This window comes from Poecilia reticulata, linkage group LG5, assembly GCF_000633615.1.
Source record: "Poecilia reticulata strain Guanapo linkage group LG5, Guppy_female_1.0+MT, whole genome shotgun sequence".
Classification (NCBI taxonomy): Eukaryota; Metazoa; Chordata; class Actinopteri; order Cyprinodontiformes; family Poeciliidae; genus Poecilia; species Poecilia reticulata.
The window spans coordinates 25,011,861-25,032,351 of NC_024335.1; the positions used below are offsets into that span (position 1 = coordinate 25,011,861).

The following is a 20,491-nucleotide window of genomic DNA, read 5'->3' on the forward strand; positions in this document are numbered from 1 at the left end:
TATATTTCATCAGCTAATGTTTGGTCTATTACGGTTACGGTACTGATTAATATCCCTTGCAAATGTTGCATTTTGGGAGTTCTGTAAAGGTTCCCTCCAGGTTGCTTGGTGTGTAATATATGGATGTTCAGTGGTGCCCCCAATGGGGGAGTGCAGGGGTCCATGGCCAAATGCTGGGGATCCTGTTTTTTTTTATTATTCTTGAGGGATTTTCAGCATGTTTTTTTAAAATTCAACAATAAAGGCACACAGAACAAACATTACAGACCAACAAATTAGTGCAAAATAACCATGTACTGATGCTTACAGTAATAATATTAATAATAAAATACAAAAAAGAGACAAAAAACAATTCTAATATGGAAGAGAATAAAGAGAACATAATTTAGTAGTTGTAATGATAGTTATTAATTGTCAGACAGAAAATAAAATAAATAATAATGACGAAGCAAAAATCTGACTTACTTGTACATGAAGGTTAAGTAGTAATATTACCAAAGAAAATGACCCAGAGAGAATCCACAAGTCAACTTTTTAAAAACTAAGTTAATTTATGTTTAGAACAGAACCAAAGGAAAATGTATGTCTATTGGAAGGTGTGTTTTTTTTAATCTAACATCACATCAGAGGGAAAACGCTGTTTTAACAGGAAAAAACCTCCACCAAAATTAATAAATAAAAAGGTCAATGGAAATAGAGATGAGGATTTATTCTGTTATCCTCCTAATAATCCGCCCTCCTAATTTTCTTCGTCTTTTGCAAAAACAGGCCCACAACAACTGAGATCTAACATCACCTGTGTGGCTGGAGCGAACTGATCATAAGTCCAATTGTAAGCTTTTTTGAAAGGCGAAAACATCTTTTTAAGGAAACTGTATTTCTTGTATGCTCTTGTCTTTACAAGTTCACATCCAACAAATGCTACAAAGTCATCGCAAAAGTTACTGTCTGGAATAACTGCTGCTTTGATCAGCTTTCTTGGTGAACCGTAGATCCCTAGAAGGTTGTTAACTATGACCTTAGCATAGTAATCTGAGTTTAGTTTCCGATCAATTTCATTACATTTATGAATGCCTAAGTGAGCTGACAGATAAATGGAGAGACGCCTTTTCAGAACAGCAGACTGTTCCCTCAGCAGCAGTCGTTCAGAATCACGGGGGTATTTTTCCAAAAGTCTATTGACGACAGCAGAAATAATGTAAATCTCGTGTTTACATGTTTGGCATTGAAGCAAGTCTGACACCTCAKTGAYAAACTCCTTAAGCACAGAGGGTTTGACACTGGATTTGCAAGTTTTGCAATGGAACTCACAGTCAGTCAAATCATCTTCTCCCTGAGCAATGCCRTGCTCAAAACATTGTATTCCTTTCTCTTGCTTSTCTTGACCTGCCCTGACTTCAGTGYGTGCTGTAGGGTCTACTCCTAGTAGCCCAGTCTGCACACTATCAAGGTCCCTCTTGGTAGCAGGATTATAAGGTGGTTGTTTGCTGGTTCCCTGATCCCCAATGTTGGGATGATGTTTTCTGCCAATGCTGCTGAGCTTTGAATGGATGGTTCCAATAGCAGGCCTCTTAAAGAATTTAAAGGGAGTAGACTTCTCTGCAGAAGAAACATGATCAAAGCCAGTAGAAAGTTCTGGAGAAGGAAATTGTGTAAAGGGTTCAGTTTCTGGAGAAGGAACCTGCACAGAGGCAGTATAATTTTCTGGAGAAGGAACTTGCACAGAGGCAGTCGGAGGTCTGCCTGAAGTAAAATGTTGTCCTGCTATATTTTTTATAAAAGACTTAATTGCGCTCCCAGGAAATGATTTTAACTGGCCTTTTTCAAAGTCAGCTGATTCTAAGCTTCGGTTATGTGGAGAGATGGAAATATTTGAGACATGGTTTTGTAATTCTTTGAAGGCTGCGCGCACCTCTTGGTTTTCAAAAGTACCTGGCTCACTACAAGGACCTGGATTAGGACGATGTCCTGCTACATTTTTGGCTAAGGACTTAATCACTTTATCTGGAGATGAGATTAACAGGCCATCATCAAAGACAGATGATTCTAGGTTTTGGGTGTGTGGAGGGATGGAAATAGATGAAGTCTGATTTTGCAATTCCTTGAAGGCAGTGCGTACCGCTTGGTTTTCAAAAGTCCCTGGCACATTACAAGTTACTGGATTAGGACCTTGTCCTGTAATATTTTCCGCTAAGGATTTAATCGTTTTTCGAGGAAATGATTTTGACTGGTCATTCTCAATGACAGCTGATTCTAAGCTTTGGGTTTCTGCAGAGTTGGAAGCATCTGAAACCTCACTTTGTAGTTTTTTGAGGATAGAGCGTACATCTTGGTTTTCAAAAGTGCCTGACTCTGCCACATTACAAGTTACTGGATAGGGATGTTGTCCTGCTGAATTTCCCACTGACGACTTCATCCGTTTCAGAGGAAATGATTTTGACTGGCTTTCTTCAGTGTCGGTTGATCCTAAGCTTCGGGTCTCTGGAGAAATGGCAATTTGTGAAACCTCGTTCTGTAATTCTTTGAATGCAGCGTGCACCTGTTGGTTTTCGAAAGTGTCTAGCTGATCCTCAGAGCACTTTTGAATTATCCGCTTCATTTTCTTACCTTAGTTCTCTATCGAAGCTATCCTAAGTTTCCAACTTTGCTATTTTTCTACTGTTTTTTTGTCTTAAAACAGTAGATTGTTGCTGAAGTTTTCTGGGAGAAGTTTCCAACAGAAATGAAGTAAATTAGAATTAGAGTTGGTTACGTTAAGCCAATGACTATGACGTATTAAAGACTTCTGGCCTTTGCTTGTCGCTTGATGACAAGACGTCATAGTTCACGACGTGATCAAAGGCAAATCCGATTTTGAAAAATACGCCAAAAATAGGCTAACGTGAAAGGACAACAATAAGGGAGTGGGAGTGACGTAATAACTTCGAAGAGGGTAGTATTACGTTAGCCTGACCATTGCCTTCAGTGCTTTCCTTTGCAGTTGCTCGAGAGAAAAAAAATCTCGTTTACAGCACAGTCTGGGCTTTCTCCCCTTCGCCTGGATTCCTTTCCCGGTTTTACCGTTGCTGTAGGTTTAGCAGCGCCTAAAACTACAGACGTTGCTAAAACTGTGTCCGTGTTGTTCACGCTTCCAAATATTGCAAACATTAGCAGCTGGCAGGCGCTGCATTTATGCCGCTACTGAGTAACGGACCGAGGAGCTCAGAGGAAGGCTCGTCACAGAGCAGGGAGCAAGGTGTCCGTCGAGCACCATGTGTATTCAGGGAGCTAGTTTATTTGTTTGGGGGGGAAAAAAAAGAAAAGAAAAAAAATCAGACACGCTTTTTTTTCGTTTATTAAACCAAAGCAAGAAATCAGATAACGAACCGAACCTAACCAGTCCGTGTAACCGTTATCCGATTTCCGATTTTGTGCACAAATCGAAAATAGAAAAGACAAATAACGACTGTTCAATTACGATTTTGTTTGTTTTTTATGAGACAAGTGACTTGACCCGGAAGTTCTCTCTTTCACGCTTACACAGGGGCCGTTTCGATATATAGGCTGCACACAGATTGTTATAAGGAGAGAGCAATATAACAAACTAGCTGGAAGAAAACCATTTTGGGGAATCCAAGGTAAAAGTAAAAGAGAGAGAGAAAGAAGAAAAGGATATAATAATAATAATAATAATAATAATAATAATAATAATAATAATAATAATAATAATAATAATAATAATAATAATAATGAATATTTTTTAAAAACCAAGAGGTAAAAAAGAACAACAAAATAATTTAGTGGTCATAATGACAGTAATTATGGTAATTGACAAACAGAAAGTAAAATATAATAATAATTTAAAGAAATCGTATCCATGAAAAGTTACATAGCAAAGTAATATAATTATCAAAGAAAATGAGGACAAATATATACACACATATACAGGTCCTTCTCAAAACATTAGCATATTGTGATAAAGTTCATTATTTTCCATAATGATAACAATTAAACTGTCACATATTTTAGATTCATTGCACACAAACTGAAATATTTAAGGTCTTTTACTGTTTTAATACTGATGATTTTGGCATACAGCTCATGAAAACCCAAAATCCCTGTCTCAAAAAATTTGCATATCATGAAAAAGTTCAAGCAAGAGGGTAAGACACAGAAAGACATTTCTGAATTAATAGGCTGTTCCCAGAGTGCTGTATCAAGGCACCTCAGTGGGAAGGAAAAAGTGTGGCATAAAACGCTGCACAATGAGAAGAGGTGACCGAACCCTGAGGAAGATTGTGGAGAAAGGCTGATTCCAGACCTTGGGGGACCTGCGGAAGCAGTGGACTGAGTCTGAAGTAGAAACATCCAGAGCCACCGTGCACAGGCGTGTGCAGGAAATGGGCTACAGGTGCTGCATTCCCCAGGTCAAAGGTCAAGCCACTTTTGAACCAGAAACAGCAGCAGAAGCGCCTGACCTGGGCTACAGAGAAGCTGCACTGGACTGTTGCTCAGTGGTCCAAAGTACTTTTTTCGGATGAAAGCAAATTTTTGCATGTCATTCGGAAATCAAGGTGCCAGAATCTGGAGGAAGACTGGGGAGAAGGAAATGCCAAAATGCCAGAAGTTCAGTGTCCAGTACCCACAGTCAGTGATGGTCTGGGGAGCCATGTCAGCTGCTGGTGTTGGTTCACTGTGTTTTATCAAGGGCAGGGTCAATGCAGCAGCATTCAGGAGATTTTGAAGCACTTCATGCTTCCATCTGCTGAAAAGCTTTATGGAGATGAAGATTTCATTTTTCAGCACAACCTGGCACCTGCTCACAGTGCCAAAACCACTGGTATTACTGACTATGGTGTTACTTTGCTCAATTGGCCTGCCAACTCTCCTGACCTGAACCCCATAGAGAATCTGTGGGATACTGTGAAGAGAAAGTTGAGAGACCAAGACCCAACACTCTGGATGAGCTTAAAGCCGCTATCGAAACATCCTGGGCTCCATAACTCCTCAGCAGAGTCACAGGATATATATGTATATGTGTGTGTCTGTGTATATAATTTTGAACAGTGAAATAGTAATAATGATAATAAAATATTACTGATAATATATTAGAAGTAGTGATAGAGATTTACAGTGCTAATAACAATAACATGGTGGGGAAGAGAAAAAAGAATAGAAAAATAATTTAGTTGTAATGACAGTCATTACTTGTCAGACTAAAAATAAATAAAAATAATAAAACAAAAAAATCTGACTTACAATTACAAAAGAAAATGAGAGCGAGAGAAAAAAATAAAGTACAGTTTAGATTAACAATATGTACAAAAAACCACATGTTCTGAAGTAAAGTTCGGGAGCCAGAAAGCCCGGAGTGAACCCACAAGTCAACTTTTTAAAAACCAAGCTAATTTATGTTAAGAACAGAACCAAAGGAAAATGTATGTCTTTCTACTTTGGAAGGTGTTTTTTTTTATCTAACATCACATAAGAGGGAAAACTCTGTTTTTACAGGAAAAAACCTCCACCAAAATGAGAAAAGTCAATGAAAATAGAGATGAGGATTTATTTTGTTATCCTCCTAATAATCTCTGTCTTTTGGAAAAGCATATCCACAACAACTGAGATCTAACATCACCTGTGTGGCTGGAGCGAACTGATCATAAGTCCAATTGAAGGCCTTTTTGAAAGGCGAAAACATCCTTTTAAGGAAACTGTATTTCTTGTATGCTCTTGTCTTTACAAGTTCACATCCAACAAATGCTGCAAAGTCATCGCAAAAGTTACTGTCTGGAATAACTGCGGCTTTGATCAGCTTTCTTGGTGAACCGTAGATCCCTAGAAGGTTGTTAACTATGACCTTAGCATAGTAATCTGAGTTTAGTTTCTGATCAATTTCATAGCATTTTTGAATGCCTAAGTGAGCTGACAGGTAAATGCAGAGACGCCTTTTCAGAACAGCAGACTGTTCCCTCAGCAGCAGTCGTTCAGAATCACGGGGGTATTTTTCCAAAAGTCTATTGACGACAGCAGAAATAATGTAAATCTCGTGTTTACATGTTTGGCATTGAAGCAAGTCTGACACCTCATTGATAAACTCCTTAAGCACAGAGGGTTTGACACTGGATTTGCAAGTTTTGCAATGGAACTCACAGTCAGTCAAATCATCTTCTCCCTGAGCAATGCCRTGCTCAAAACATTGTATTCCTTTCTCTTGCTTSTCTTGACCTGCCCTGACTTCAGTGYGTGCTGTAGGGTCTACTCCTAGTAGCCCAGTCTGCACACTATCAAGGTCCCTCTTGGTAGCAGGATTATAAGGTGGTTGTTTGCTGGTTCCCTGATCCCCAATGTTGGGATGATGTTTTCGGCCAATGCTGCTGAGCTTTGAATGGATGGTTCCAATAGTAGGCCTGTTAAAGAATTTAAAGGGAGTAGATTTCTCTGCAGAAGAAACATGATCAAAGTCAGTAGAAAGTTCTGGAGCAGGAACTTGTGCAAAAGCAGCACAAGGTTGAGAATGAATTTGTACAGAGGCAGTACAAGGTTCTGGAGTAAATTGTTGTCCTTCCACCTTTTTCACTAAGGACTTAATCATTTTTTGAGGAAATGATTTTAACTGCCCATCATCATTGTCAATTGATTCTGACCTTCTGATCTTTAGAGGGATGGACATATTTGAAACATGGTTTTGTAATTTTTTGAAGGCAGTGTGTACATCATGGTTTGCAAATGTGCTTGGCAGACCACAAGTTACTGGATTAGGATGTTGTCCTGCCACATTTTTCACTAAGGACTTAATCACTTTTTGAGGAAATGATTTTAACTCTCCATCATGAATGACAGTTGATTCTAAGCTTTGTGTCTCTGGAGAGATGGAAGTATCTGAAACCTCACTTTGTAATTTGTTTAAGGCGGTGCGTATATCATGGTTTTCAAGAGTGTCTGGCACATTACAAGTTACTGGATTAGGATGTTGTACTGCCACATTTTCCATTAAGGACTTGATCAGTTTCTGAGGAAATGATTTTAACTGGTCATCAATGTCTGTTGATTCTGAGCTTTGGGTGTCTGTAGGGATGGAAATATGTGAAATCTCATTTTGTAATTCTTTAAATGCAGTGCACACCCCCTGGTTTTTAAAAGTGTTTGACACACTACAAGTTACTGGATCAGGACTTTGTCCTGCCATATTTTCCACAAAGGATTTAATCAGTTTTTGGGGAAATGAGTTTAACTGTCCATCGTCAAAGAAAGTTGATTCTGAGCTCTGACTGTCAGGAGAGTTGGAAGTAGATGAAAACTCACTTTGTAATTTTTTGAGGACAGCACATACATCTTGGTTTTCTAAAGTGTGTGCCACATTACAAATTACTTTATTAGGATGTTGTCCTGCCACATTCTCCGTTAAGGAGTTAGCCACTTTCTGAGGAAATGATTTTATCAGGTCATTGTCAATGACAGCTGATTCTGAGCTTTGGGTCTCGGGAGAGATGGGAGCATCTGAAAACTCACTTTGTAATTTTTTAACGATAGCATACACATCTTGGTTTTCAAAAATGTCTGCCACATTACAAGTTACTGGATTAGGATGTAGACCTGCCGCATTTTCCATTAAGGACTTCATCTGTTGTGGGAGAGATGATTTTAACTGGCCTTCTTCAATGTCAGTTGATTCTAAGTTTTGGGTCTCTGGAGGGATGAAAATATTTAAAACCTCATCTTGTAATCCTTCCAAGGGAGTGCGCACGTTTTGGTTTTCAAAAGTGTCTAGCACACCACAAGTTACTGGACTAGGATGTTGTTCTGCCGCATTTGTGGCATCTTGTTCTTCCATGGAGGACTTGAACAAGGTTCTAGGAGATTGTTTTAACTGGTCATCTTCAGTGACAGATGCTACGCTTTGGATCTCTGGAGGGATGGAAATATGTGAAACCTCATTTTGTAATTCTTTGAAGGCAGTGTCTAGTTCTTGGTTTTCAAAAGTGTCTGGCGACTTCAACATCCTCTGAAAAAGTCTCTTGAAAAATGTTTCAGTCGTTTTCCTCGCAACTGTGTACAGTTTTTCTGAAGAGCTTACCTTTTTCAGATCCTCATCTGTTTTTGCCACATCAGAGCTGCAAGAGGGAAGCAGACGATTAACGACAGAAGGAACAGGAGAAACAGGCAGCTCGTTTTTATCACGGTACCTTAGATGAAAGTAGATCTTGCGAGTCAGTTTTTGGGCAAGTCTCTGAGTTTCGAGAGAAGCTGTCATTTTGTGAACTCTTCTATCTAAACTCTCTTCAGATTCATAAGCCCTTCTGAGTCTATCGAGCAATGCGTTGAGCTCTGCACTGATATTGTCAAAATCAATTCTAGAAAGCTCCTGGTTTTCCATGAAAATATCAAAGCGTGTGATGTTAGAGCAGCTTGATGTTTCCGATTGAGAAGTTTCAGTATCCATCATCCAGAATTTTCTATCAAAGTTATGCTGTCTTTCTAAGTTGCTTCTTGTTTTTCTGCTGTTTCTTTTTGTCCTAAGACAGCAATTTGTTGCTAAAGTTTTCTGGGAGTAGTGTCCAACAGAAATGAAGTAAATTCTAACTACACTTGGTTACATTAAGTCAGTGACTATGACGTATTAAAGGCTTTGGCCTTTGCGTGTCGCTTGGTGACAAGACGTCATAGTTCATGACGTGATCAAAGGCAAATCCGATTTTAAACGATACGCCATAAATAGGCAGATGTGAAGGGACAACCATAAGGTACAATAACTTTTGGCAGTTCCGTAATAACGTCGAACGTAATACTTTACGTTAGCCTTCTGTTCTTTCAGATTCCTTGATGATGGTCTGACTGGTTAACTGGTAAGTCAGGATGTCATACAGCTGCTTATAACACAGTGTATGACGATCCAACTTCAACGTTATGGCGCTATGTTGCTGATTAAATAAAACCAAATGGTAACCACAGCTATATCTGTCAGACAAGTGCCTGTCAAATATAGCCGTCAGTTTGTGCTGCGCGTATGGTGATCTGATAACGTATGCTGACAAAACACCGGTGTTTTGTCCCTTTTTTTACCCGGAAACTAAAAGGATCTTTAAATCCTTTCAAAGTAAAAGCTGAGCGTTGTCTTAATACATGCTTGAAGCTTTATCTCCTTTTAAGTTAACTTTTTATTTTTTTCTTTTGCAAATTGAATTGTAATGAATTGAACATTTACTTAAAATATAAATAAACTCCCAATTTTAACAATAATTTTTGAGAGCTCCTCGGAAACAACCGTACTCGTTAATTTGACCTGGAAGATTTCTACTTTCGTCTTCCACAGTGGAAATGGTAGCTCTTGAATCGTGAAAATCGCAGTTTATTAATCATAAATCATGATTTGTGCTGAGGATGAAGACGACCCGTTCCCTGTCGACGATGACTGCCTGTCCACTGAAACGTTTTCGCAGGAGACGGTGTACAGGCTGATGGGCGAAGAACTCCGCATAGAGCAGCTTTTCGGGGCCAACCTCGGCGTGGCTGCTCCTGTCTGGGAAGCTGTAAGAGCGGATGACATTAAACCAAAGCTTTCTGTGATGACTGGGTTAGAGAAGTTGCATGGTAACTGCGTGACTGGGTCCACAGGCGCTGCATTTATGCTGCTACTTTGAGGATCAGTCTGTGGAGTTCAGAGGAAGGCGCGTCATAGAGCTGGGAGCAGGAACCGGGGTGGTCGGTATTTTGGCTGCTCGTCTGGGTAGGTTAGAATTCATTCATTCATTCATTCATTCATTCATTCATTCATTCATTCATTCATTCATTCATTCATTCAGACAAAGTGCTTTATGTACTCATTCGTTTTATTAATTAGTCCATCCTGGAGTCGATGCATATATTCGTTTATTTATTCATCAGTCCATTCATTCATTATATTTCATTCATGCATTCATCATCTCATTCATTCATGTGTTCATGAGTTTATCAGTCAATTCATGACTCAGGCCAAGTGGATTTGAATCTCTTTAGAGAACTTTTACTATCTGCCCACTAGATGGCAGTGTATTACAGTGAAGTCCAACAAAGTGGCTTTCATGCAAATAAAAAATGGCTGCATGATTTTAGGAAAACATGAAATATTTTTGCTGGATACTGCAATAACAATATCAATTGTGATTAAGAAACTAGCTTGCTTCTTCTTCTGTCTTTTCTTTTGTCTTTTTGCAAATATATGATTGGCAAGCAGAGTTTTAATGAATGGTCCCAGAAATATAACAAATCTGCAGATCTGTTTCACATCTCACCTCCACGGTCACTACAATCTACTTAATATTGAACTATCCTTTGATTTCAGTGTAACTTGCCTTGGTGATCTGCTATGTTAAAATCTCATGTCCAACGCATTGCAGAAAAATCTCTTCACATTCATTTTTATTTGCTTCATTGCTCATCAGTCTGTTATAACTTAAGCACTTCTTGTGTTTCGCAACCTAAACGGCAATCAAGACAAGTTCTGAGACTTTCTGGATGTCTTCAGACTCATCCCATTTTGAGTTTTCACCTGCGTCACATGACGCTGTGTTGTCTTCCAGGTGCAGAGGTGACCGTCACAGACCTCCCTCTGGCTCTGCCACAGCTTCAGGCGAACGTCTCTGCCAACGTTCCCCCTGCCGGCTGGCCTTCTGCCCCTCCCGCTGTCCTCCCTCTGTGCTGGGGGGAGGACCACCTTGCCTTCCCCTCCGACTGGGATCTGGTGCTCTGTGCGGACATCGTCTACCTGCCAGAGACGTACCCTCTGCTGGTGGAGACGCTGGCTCATTTGTGCAAAAACGGGGCCGTGGTGTATCTCTCGTCCAAAATGCGCAGAGAGCACCGGACTCAGAGTTTCTACGAGGAGCACCTGCGCAGCAGATTTGATGTGGAGCTTGTGCTTCGCGATGACAATCAAAATAATAATATTTACTGTGCGTCCAAGAGAGCAGAGGAGTAACAAGAGGAAGAGCTTAATAAGAGACTGGACAGAAAACAGTTTTTGTTTACAACAGAGTAAAAGCAACAAAAAAATTGTATTCATGTCTGGGTTTGTCCTTTAAAGAAAGGATTTGTTACAGAAAACATTATTGTTTTTATGTGCTTGCAAGTATTATTGAACCTGAAACTTATGGAAGCTGTTGGTTTTTAACTTAAGTCTTAATGTTTAATTTCTCTACAATTTTCAACCAAACTTTGCTGCAAATGTTCTTTTAAATAAAAAGTAACTTTAATCTTTACCTCTTGGAATATATAAAGTCACTTTACAGATCCAGAAGCTTTTCAGTACTCATGAGTTTGTTTTGCATTTTGTAACAACCGCCTAATTAATGCATACGTGCAATAACACAATTTTTAACACAGACACCAACATTCTTAGCAGCATTATTTCTAATAAGTTATTAGAAAACATCAACACAAAGTTGCTCTCCTCCCAAACTGTGCTGTCAGACATCAACAGATGTCCCTCCCCTGCAGCCGCCTGTCGGCCCTTCATCCCCTCTGCCCTGCACTCTGCTGATGTGCAGCTTTTCTGTTCAGGAAAGGAAAGCCTGTTTGTTACGCTGGAGAGTTTCAAAGAAAGGGAGACGACCCGACTGCAGCCGGTCACTCCCTAAGCTACAATTCACATAACAAAACAACAGATCTCTATCTGCTCGCCGGCCCAGCGCCTCCCACGCGACCGTCCCAAAAAACTCTAATCACTTTTTTTTGTTGATGCTTCATTCTTATAATACCTCATTACTATAGCAACTATTGAAGGGATGAAAAAATAAACAAATTGCACATACGAGATATACCAATAGATTAATAGGATTTTTACTGATATAACAACCTTTTTTGTGTATTATCAACACAAATAAAAAATAAATGAATGCCTCTTTAAAATAGCATTTTTATTATCAATTTTCAGAAACATGGGAGACAAACAATCATTGAGACAATTAAGAGTATATTTGAAATGTTAATTTAAGATAAAGATAACGATTTTGGCAAATTTAAGCATAAATAATAGAGGAAATGTTGGTTAATTTTAAAAAAAAACTTAAAATTTTACTATTTAAAAATTGCCACATGAGCAGAGGATGGACCCTTAATAGCTGTTTGCGTGTGTGTGTGTGTGTGTGTGTGTGTGTGTGCGTGCGGGTGTGTGTGTTTAAAGAGTGGGAGGAGGACAGAGAGCCACCATCCCCTAAAACTCTTTGTCCTGTTTGGACTTCATTATTCATCGCCTCACCTCAGGAACAGCTTGGTTAAGGTTTTTGAAAACAGCAGCTGAAGGTAAGTGTTAAAGCTTGTTTGGGATGCAATATATAAAACATTTTACTTTATACTTGTCAGTCTGTATTTGCTTATTTTAAATTGCGTAATTTGGAGCAAATGAACCTTAAAATATGTTTTCTTTGGTAACGCTTCAGATCTGTGCTTGGCAGCAACTGATGGAGTTTTGGCTGGACCATCAGGGTCAGTCACAGATGTACTCCAGATTTGGGACTCTTCCTTCGAGAAATTGTGCAAACAAGTGAGTTAAATAAAAAGAAAATAAAAACTTTTAGTTAGACAATGCTTAAAAAAGTGTTACTTTTTAGAAAAAGTCTCTTAAAAACTTTATTGTCAAACATGCTCCAATAATCTAATCTCTTAAACTGAACATTTTTGAGAAACTGAATAGAGTTGTGTAAAATCCGTTTCCAAACATTTTAAACTGACCAATATAGGATGTTGTATTTAATATGAATTATTATGTATGAATTCTTTTGCATAGTATTAAGTCATAAATGATTTGCAGCTGGCTGAATCTTGAGGTAAAATGCATTTAACACATTTCAACTTTATGTTGTCCAAGTTGAATTAAATTTGAATTTTTTCACCATTTTACTCACAGCTATCATGAGAGACGGCAGGCGACCTATAACACACTGTGCTATGGAGAGCAGCAGGATCAGGGAAGGGAGTGCAGTGACTGGACGGTACCAGGATCAAGAGCAGGAGGAGCTCTACAGGGATATACCAACTGGACCGACCGAGAGCCGCCCGACTCCTCTTCCCCAAACTTTCCCTTCATTTTACACCGTCATGAACAGCGCCACCAGGACCTGGGGGAGTATCGGCAACACAACCCCAGAGACAAAGAGTGGGCGCCTCATGGAGCTGCAAGGGACTACGACAGAGGATTTCTGAGAGACACATGGCCAAAGCGGTGGGACCAGAGTCAGCCTTCCCGTTACAACAGAGATGTTTCTGCTAAGAGGACCGACAGCAGCTATCGCGAGCTGGAGGCCTGGGCAGCCCGGTACAGTCACTCGCTGCCAAGGAGGAGACGCTTAGAAGCAGAGTTACGAGAGGCCGTCCAAGGCCAGTCAGATAGAGAAAAACTTTTGACACATCCTGAAGTTCAGCTACAATACAACCAGCTAAATCGAAGCAGCAGAGCGCATGTGCTGTGGGACAAAGCAGGACCTCTTTGTCCCACAGCCCACATGGAGGGAAGCACTGAATACCAATCAAGGGTACTGGACAAACCTCCTGGATATATTGGACCTCCTCCCTACAACAGGCCACACAAAAGTCCACCTGTGATGCACCATTGTGATTTTGGCAGGCGGCTGGTTGGGAAGAAGCAAGCCGACTGGTCACAGCCAACTCTCAGAAAGTCAGATGTCCCTTTAGATTTGGAAACCAAGAGGAAAGTCGAGAAAGATGCAAGTAAAATCTGCCCTGGACTGGAGGAACTAGAGTTCAGCAAACATGAGAGTGATGCTTTACAAGGAGTCGGTTCTATTGATGTGCAGAAACCTGAAGGTATACTGGATGAAGAACCACAAGCAGTTCAGAAGTCAGACATGGAGAAGGAAGAAATCTGTAAGGTCATAGAAGGAAGGAAGTTCAGACTAAAGAAAAAGACAGGAGGGATGACAATATTCTGCCTTGTGTCTCGAATAGCTAGCCCCTCTGAAACCACATCTTTACCAGTCTGTACCTCCCAAACAAGCGTCCAAAGCACAGAAATGGGAGAGCTTTCAAAAGACAGACAGGTTGGCAACCAAGTGAACAAGATCGCTGATGAAGTGGACTTCAGAGCACACACACCAACAGAGCAGTCAGATAAAAAGACCCCCGAATGCAAGGAAAAGGTTATGCCTAAAGATGACCTAGCAAACAACAATGTTTTCCTGGAAAAATCTGGATTTGTATCTCAGTCTGTGGAGCCTGTGTTGACCAGATATCCTTTATGGAGGGAGCCTAGTTCCAGTACCAAGGCAGAAACTGAGAGCTTCAACACAAACTGTTTGAAAGAGACAAAAGGAAGCATCTTGAACCAAGATGAAGGTGGGGACGTAAGATGTCAATCAATGGTCTTTGAAAAGAAGAAACTAGACATCGCTGAGGATATGAAAGGGCTACTGGTGACAGACACCAGCTGTGTTGTTGTCAAAGTGGAGGTGATTCCTTCACCAAAGAAGGAGCAAGTTTACTATTTAGACTCCACAGCACATGATGAAAGCAGAACATCTGAATCCAACTCTCAGGTTTATCTAGATGTTGCAACTGATCCGAGCAATGAGGCCTTGCAAAGGTATGAAGACCCTGAAGCTGACCTGGATCCAATACTTTTGAAGAAACAGGAAGACAAAGAGAGTGGCAATTCCCCCTCTGGTGTGCAGTCACCTTTGGTTTCTGAAAGGGAAATGTTGGAGAAGCGTGCTGAAAGAATCCTTGGAATACCTCTGCATGATGATGAACAGCAAACCGATGATGAAGAACTACCGATTGATCTGTGCAAGGAGGAGCAGAGTGAGGAGGCTGAACCACCTGATTCAGGGCAAACTCTAGAGGATACAGCAGAGGTTCTCCTAGTGGACAAAGATTACAGTAGAAAGCTGCCAACAAGTGAAGATGATAAAGATTTTGCAGCATCTCAACAACCAGCCAACAACGTGGCTGAAGATGAAAACACCGAGTCCCAACTTGAAACAAACAATACTTCAACCAAAAATGAATTGAACAAAGAAAGAGGGGGTGAATTTACGTGTGGCGAAAGTGAAAACGAAGAGCACCTCGTTGAGCTCAGCAATACTTATTCAGTTTCTTCAGATTCAAGCATACAGGAAGGTGCTGATTCTGAACCGGATGCACAAAGTGCTGACCCAACTCCTCACTCTGATGCCTCACCTCCTCTTTTCCCAGAATCACCCGATTCTCCTTTAAGCTCCACTCTCAGTGAAGAGCAACTCCCAAGCCCTCCTCCTCTGGAAGTATTGCTAGAAGCGGATGTGGAGAGTGGTGCCGAGCCTAAGCATAGTGGGGATGAGATGTCAGACTCTGCTGAAAACGTGTCCTTGGCCACAGAAATGAAAAAAGTTTTGCCACATCTACACAATCACCAATGTGACAACACTTTTTGTGTCACTGAGAAGGAGCAAACAGCTGAGAATGATTCATCTAGAGCTGAAGCAAAATATGAAGATCTAAACATTCCAACCCAAACTGAAGGTGCCACTTATGCAAACAAGGACCAGGATCTTCAACTAGCCGACAGTAATTTCTCTGATCCTACAGTTCATGCAGAAGACAATGAAGAAAATCCAAGAAATTGTGAATCAGAAGATTACGGCTTACCAAAGTCTGATTTGGAGGAAAATGTTTTGTGCAAGACAGAAAAAGATGTGACTCTAAATCCAGATCTGACTGAAAGTCCGTTGAAAGAAACAAGCAATGAGAGAGATGAATTCACTCAAACCCAACTAAACAACTTGCAAAACTCACAAGATGAATGCCCTGACGATACCTGTCCTTCATCTGGTGAGGTCTTAAACAAGCTCCTAACCTCTGATATTTCATCTTCTCCACAAGATTCTGACAGAGACCATACTCCTCTCTCCAAAACTGAAATAACTGGGTGTCCTCTAAGCATCAACATCACTGCTGCTCCAGACATTGTGGGAAATCCCTCTAATTCTTTTTATCTGGATTCCTGCGAAGAATCCAGCCAGTTGAAAACTTTTCTTTCCCAAGAGGAAGACGTTTCTCCAAAGTTCTCTCCATCTTCTGCACAAAAGAGAGCATCTCAGTATCCTAAGTCCCTGTTGGATGTGGTAAGTCGCATCAGGAAGCACACAGCACCTGACTCCGAGAGCGAAGAGGAGGAAGTTAGTGAACAGTGGGATCTGAGTTGTCTAGATGTGGTGGCAGACACAAAGTCTGAGAAGAACTTCTCTGACGAGCTGCAGGCAGTTTTAAAGCACAGCACTGAGACTGGTCAGGCGGACCAGTATGACAAAGACCCAGAGGGACATGCTGAAGAAGACACTACGTCCTGCAGCAGCCACGTGTCTGAAGACACCGTTACTTTAGGGATTGAAAAAACAACACTCTCTGGTGAGGTGAAAGAGGAGTATGACACTGTCAACCAGGAGCTAAGATGCTCCAGTGAAGAAAAAGATGAAATCCAACTGGAAGAAAGTGAAGAAGAAGAGGACAACATTTGTGGTTCTAGTGAAGAGAGTCCAGTGGAGGTAGATCAAGAGGTCAGTGAGTTAGTTGAGTTAGACTAACAAGATATCTAACAAACAGTGCCTTGCAAACGTATTCTGACCCCTTAAACTTCATATTTGGTAGCATTACAACCAACAACCTCAGTGTGTTTTATTGGGCCTTATCTACTAAACCCCTAAGCTAAGCAAAACTGAGAAATGGGAGGATAAAGACATGTGGTTTTAAGTTGTTTTACAAATAAAAACAAATCTGGCATGTGTCTGCATGTCAAGTGCATGACAAATACATTTTATATACACATGCATACTCTGATATCCCTAAATAAAATCCATAAAATTGCCACCAGAAGTCACTTTATTAGTGAACAAGTGTGTAATTTAATCTCAGTAGGATCCAGCTGTTCTGAGGTTTCTTAGAGAACATTAACTTTTTGGTCAACATCTAAACTGTACTTGTAGTTGCTGAGAAAGACTCCCTGTCTCTCTGAACACACCATACCAATGGTAAAATAAGATGGTGGGGGCATCATGCTGTGGGGGGGATTTTCCTTCAATAGGAACATTGAAATGGTCAACGTTGACTGGAAAACCCATCAAGGTAAATACAAGGAAGCAAACCTATTCAGAAAAGCAAAATACTTGAGAGTAGAGCTAAGGTTTACAACAATCCTAAACTTAAAACTAGCAATTCCAAGCATCAATTTCCTTCGAATTTGCAATTTCTTTATTTTATACCACACAGTTATGCATAACATTTTAGGTGTAAATATTTCAAGGAGTGAGGATATTTTTGCAAGTCACTGTACAATATCTTTATTTTATCCATACTGTCAGTTATTTTAGAGGTTTTATAGCTGAGTGATAAAAACAGAAAATAAGTAGAATGTTTGCTTAGGTTTCAGTGCGGAGAATGAGATGTTTATGAGATGATTCAGATTATTTATGTCTTGAGTCTAGAAATAAAGGCTGAACTCATGTTGAGGTCATAGAAATATATTTGAAGGGAAAAGAGATTCTGAAATTCATACAAATGTGGAAATTTCAAGTCACTTGTGAAACTGTTTTTTTTTGGGTTTTTTTAAAATAAAAGCCAGAATGTAATTTTTGCTCATTCAGCATCAGCATAGCGTCATAACACAGATCACTCTATTGATGTAACAAGAGTTTGGTGTAATTATGCTGACAGAGGAACTAAACTTAAATATTCACATGACCATACTTAAATTAATCCTATAAATATTACATGTTTTTATGTCCTAATCAAAAAATTACAACACAATATGTAATGTACGTAAAAGAAAAAAATAAAATAAAAAGCCACTTTCTAGATTTTTTGTGGCTACAATTACCCAAACTACTTAACACCTTTTTGCTTTATTGAAGCAAAAATGTGTAGGTGAATTAAGACAATTAAACATAAGGTCACTCAGAGCCAGAAATCTTAACACAAATGTTCACACTCAGATGTAAACAGACTCAACAGTCTTGATGAAATTTTTTATTTTTTTTTAAATCATCTGTTTATTAGTTTTTATAGTGAAAAAGCTGAAACTGAAACATGGACATACTCTTGGGATTGAAGAAAGTCTGGCTTACAGACATGAAGGTTTTCTTCTAATGCTAGACGTTTGTAATCCAGGTTGTGCAAAAACTACCACATCAAAATTTATAGAAATTTGCTAAACATGAGCATAAAGTGTAGGTATATGTTGGTGGATTCATAGATCCTTCTGTAAAACAGAAGGGTGTATGCAGTCTGTGCACCATGTAATTGAATTGTGGTAGTTGTTACAATCAAATTGTGCAGTTGTTGGGGAGGTACTTTTCAAAACGTCAGGATTACTCAAGAAATATTTGCCATGGAAAACCTAACTTCACTTAAATAAAATTTATTTGTAAAGTTTTTAAAGTCAATCTCAGATTAAAGTCAATCTTTAGATTGACTTAATAGACTAAAGAAAAACAAGTCAGGAAAGCCTCAAATTAACGCTATAAATCTGGACTGATAAATGAACTTTAAGTGCCATTTCAAATTTCCAACATGACACTAAACATTAATTCCTATTGTTCACAGTTTGAGTTTAATGAGGAATGTTTGATGGGAATGAAAGAAACAAATATATAACATACAGTAACTGGATCGGTAACCAAGAACAACACAGCATAATTAGACGGCAAGTTCTCCTAAATTCTCTGTGATCCTATACAAAAAGATTTGTTTACATCTTGAGGCAATGTCATGAGACTTTACAGCACCAGAAGATTTGGTTTGTGTCAGAGATCGCAGCTCTGACGAGAGAATATCAAAGCTCATCATGGGGAATGTTTAAGGCGTGGTCACAGAGGTCTGCAAGGCACACAAACAGCAACAAAAAAAAAAATTGAAATTACACAAACATACTGTGGCTCAAATTCACAAAGAGGAGCAAAGCAAATGGTGACCATACCTGTCCTTTTACTGCAGAGTTTGTCTTTCACATTGTCCGTTTCATGAGCGAAGAATTCGATAATTTCATCTTCGTGATGTTCGACAATTGTTTCACACTTCAGGAAAAAAAGGTAATAAAATAAGAGCACAACTCTTAGTGAATGTCTCAACATGATTTGTCTTCTTGTTAATGAACGAACAACTAAATTAAAGTAAATAAACATCATGATTAGTTTAAAAGCTTGTGTAGAAGTTCTTCAACTTTGCAAGAGGGCAAAAGAGAAAACTATACTCACTGCAAATTTTAAGCTGGATGTCACTCTTGAGTCCAACGCGGCCTCTGAGAGGTCCATGTCCTCACCGGTCCGAGACTTGACCCTGACGTAGGACTTCCTGTTAGTGGACGGATCCGTGCGCTCTCCGTAGTCCTCCATCCTCTCACACACACTCTCCATCAGATCCAGGAGGTTTCCCTCTGAGCGTGCCAGGGGAATCTGTTTGCAGCAAAGATCACACACACACACACACACACACACACACACACACACACACACACACACACACACACACACACACACACACAAAATCTAACTAACCACAAAGGGTCTGGCTAAGCCCAAAAAGAGGTCTGCTCGGACATAATATTAGATAGGATAAGAAAACAAACATACTTTTTGATTAACTGAATCCTTCAAGGTAATAGTTTTAGTTGCACCGCCTGATCACAACAGTACTGCTCTGAAATGACCCCCTTACCTCTCTGATGGACTGACTCCCATCCGGATTGATCCTGAAGGATCCAGTCTGGATCATTTTCTTTGGATCTACCTGGGATATGGCCCACTCCATCTCATCGACTAGAGCCCTGCAGGCTGAGCAGGCAGCAGAACACAGGAACATGAGGAGTTTTCTGAATTTGTTGTGAAAACTGATCAAGAAGACACAAACGGATACCTCCACATCTGATGTCCTGTCCTTGTCTGGCAGCGCAGCTGAAGCTCAGGAGGAGAAACATAACTACACAGGACGTGAGTAGGAGAGCAGCATCCCTCATCTTAACTCTAAACATAGAGATGCCACTTTATCGCCAGCCGGCACATCAATACATTCAAAAACCGCAACAGGTTCACTGGTAAAACTCTCTACCCCTGTCTCATCTTTATTATTCTGTTCTGCAACCTAACCTAACCCTATGCGAAGTTAAAGCCCTTTTTCGTTTAACTTACCTGTTTCTGGAAGCTTCTCAGGATGAACTTCTAGGCTTTTCCAAGCTGTTTTAAAGCATTCGGTGAAATGTGGTGACGTAGCAACGGAGTAGCTCTTCCACCAGCGGTGAGCTCTGCACATACAGGACAGCTCCCCCGCGTGGCCAGGAAGATTCCAGCAGCTCCACTGTTACCAGGGCAACCTCAAAGAAGCCTAGCAACCACACAAGTTTGAACAGTTAGAAGTTAAACAACTTTCATATAATCCTCAACCACCCTATGTTTAAGTTTCTCAAATGTACAGTGTGGTAAGTTTTCATGAAGGCATATTATGCGAATTTAGCCTCTTTTATACCTGTCAATGTATGCTTTCCTATAAGCAGAAATTA

The 20,491-nt window shown here is 40.0% G+C and overlaps 5 protein-coding genes across 11 annotated transcripts; 2 read left to right on the forward strand and 3 right to left on the reverse strand.

Moving 5' to 3' along the window:
* Positions 1 to 694: 694 nt before the first annotated feature.
* On the reverse strand, positions 695 to 2,696 carry LOC103465296 (uncharacterized). The gene is made up of 2 exons (XM_008409972.1): positions 2,608 to 2,696; positions 695 to 2,481 (listed from the first exon to the last, which is right to left on the reverse strand). The coding sequence occupies exon 2, from the start codon at positions 2,414 to 2,416 to the stop codon at positions 740 to 742; it is 1,677 nt and encodes a 558-aa protein (XP_008408194.1). The 5' UTR covers positions 2,417 to 2,481; positions 2,608 to 2,696; the 3' UTR covers positions 695 to 739.
* Positions 2,697 to 5,238: 2,542 nt separating this feature from the next.
* Positions 5,239 to 8,443, reverse strand: LOC103465297 (uncharacterized). Its single transcript, XM_008409973.2, has 2 exons — positions 8,163 to 8,443; positions 5,239 to 8,090 (listed from the first exon to the last, which is right to left on the reverse strand). The coding sequence occupies exons 1-2, from the start codon at positions 8,420 to 8,422 to the stop codon at positions 5,558 to 5,560; spliced, it is 2,793 nt and encodes a 930-aa protein (XP_008408195.1). The 5' UTR covers positions 8,423 to 8,443; the 3' UTR covers positions 5,239 to 5,557.
* A 192-nt stretch (positions 8,444 to 8,635) lies between these two features.
* eef1akmt3 (EEF1A lysine methyltransferase 3) lies at positions 8,636 to 11,012 on the forward strand. 3 transcript variants are annotated; one of them, XM_008409979.2, is made up of 5 exons: positions 8,636 to 8,720; positions 8,792 to 8,822; positions 9,417 to 9,506; positions 9,592 to 9,703; positions 10,536 to 11,012. In XM_008409979.2, the coding sequence occupies exons 3-5, from the start codon at positions 9,435 to 9,437 to the stop codon at positions 10,931 to 10,933; spliced, it is 582 nt and encodes a 193-aa protein (XP_008408201.1). In that variant the 5' UTR covers positions 8,636 to 8,720; positions 8,792 to 8,822; positions 9,417 to 9,434; the 3' UTR covers positions 10,934 to 11,012. The 3 variants fall into 3 exon arrangements, with proteins under 3 accessions (XP_008408201.1, XP_008408200.1, XP_008408197.1); XM_008409978.1 differs by lacking the exon at positions 8,636 to 8,720 and having other exon boundaries at positions 8,727 to 8,822; XM_008409975.2 differs by lacking the exons at positions 8,636 to 8,720; positions 8,792 to 8,822 and having other exon boundaries at positions 9,224 to 9,506.
* Positions 11,013 to 11,305: 293 nt separating this feature from the next.
* Positions 11,306 to 17,811, forward strand: LOC103465387 (uncharacterized). 4 transcript variants are annotated; one of them, XM_017304650.1, is made up of 3 exons: positions 11,306 to 12,496; positions 12,860 to 15,459; positions 15,598 to 17,811. In XM_017304650.1, the coding sequence occupies exons 1-3, from the start codon at positions 12,369 to 12,371 to the stop codon at positions 16,527 to 16,529; spliced, it is 3,660 nt and encodes a 1,219-aa protein (XP_017160139.1). In that variant the 5' UTR covers positions 11,306 to 12,368; the 3' UTR covers positions 16,530 to 17,811. The 4 variants fall into 4 exon arrangements, with proteins under 4 accessions (XP_017160139.1, XP_017160137.1, XP_017160138.1 ...); XM_017304648.1 differs by having other exon boundaries at positions 11,306 to 12,255; positions 12,393 to 12,496; positions 12,860 to 17,811; XM_017304649.1 differs by having other exon boundaries at positions 11,306 to 12,255; positions 12,408 to 12,496; positions 12,860 to 17,811.
* Positions 17,812 to 17,952: 141 nt separating this feature from the next.
* On the reverse strand, positions 17,953 to 20,257 carry cnpy2 (canopy FGF signaling regulator 2). 2 transcript variants are annotated; one of them, XM_017304657.1, is made up of 6 exons: positions 20,124 to 20,257; positions 19,852 to 19,958; positions 19,654 to 19,769; positions 19,194 to 19,391; positions 18,917 to 19,013; positions 17,953 to 18,816 (listed from the first exon to the last, which is right to left on the reverse strand). In XM_017304657.1, exons 2-6 carry the CDS (start codon positions 19,949 to 19,951, stop codon positions 18,773 to 18,775), a joined length of 555 nt encoding a protein of 184 aa, XP_017160146.1. In that variant the 5' UTR covers positions 19,952 to 19,958; positions 20,124 to 20,257; the 3' UTR covers positions 17,953 to 18,772. The 2 variants fall into 2 exon arrangements, with proteins under 2 accessions (XP_017160146.1, XP_008408203.1); XM_008409981.2 differs by lacking the exon at positions 20,124 to 20,257 and having other exon boundaries at positions 19,852 to 19,966.
* Positions 20,258 to 20,491: the final 234 nt, after the last annotated feature.

Bases quoted from the DNA above. Each gene is read 5' to 3' on its own strand.
- eef1akmt3 (XM_008409975.2), top strand. From the start codon at position 9,342: ATGATTTGTGCTGAGGATGAAGACGACCCGTTCCCTGTCGACGATGAC. The intron at 9,507-9,591 runs GTAAGAGCGGAT...CTGGGTCCACAG, and splicing joins CTGCTCCTGTCTGGGAAGCT to GCGCTGCATTTATGCTGCTA. The intron at 9,704-10,535 runs GTAGGTTAGAAT...GTTGTCTTCCAG, and splicing joins TATTTTGGCTGCTCGTCTGG to GTGCAGAGGTGACCGTCACA.
- LOC103465387 (XM_017304647.1), top strand. From the start codon at position 12,369: ATGTTTTCTTTGGTAACGCTTCAGATCTGTGCTTGGCAGCAACTGATG. The intron at 12,497-12,859 runs GTGAGTTAAATA...TTTTACTCACAG, and splicing joins TCGAGAAATTGTGCAAACAA to CTATCATGAGAGACGGCAGG.
- cnpy2 (XM_008409981.2), bottom strand. From the start codon at position 19,966: ATGTTTAGAGTTAAGATGAGGGATGCTGCTCTCCTACTCACGTCCTGT. The intron at 19,770-19,851 runs GTATCCGTTTGT...CTGCCTGCTCAG, and splicing joins ACAGGACATCAGATGTGGAG to CCTGCAGGGCTCTAGTCGAT. The intron at 18,817-18,916 runs GTATGGTCACCA...TGTGCCTTGCAG, and splicing joins ACTCTGCAGTAAAAGGACAG to ACCTCTGTGACCACGCCTTA.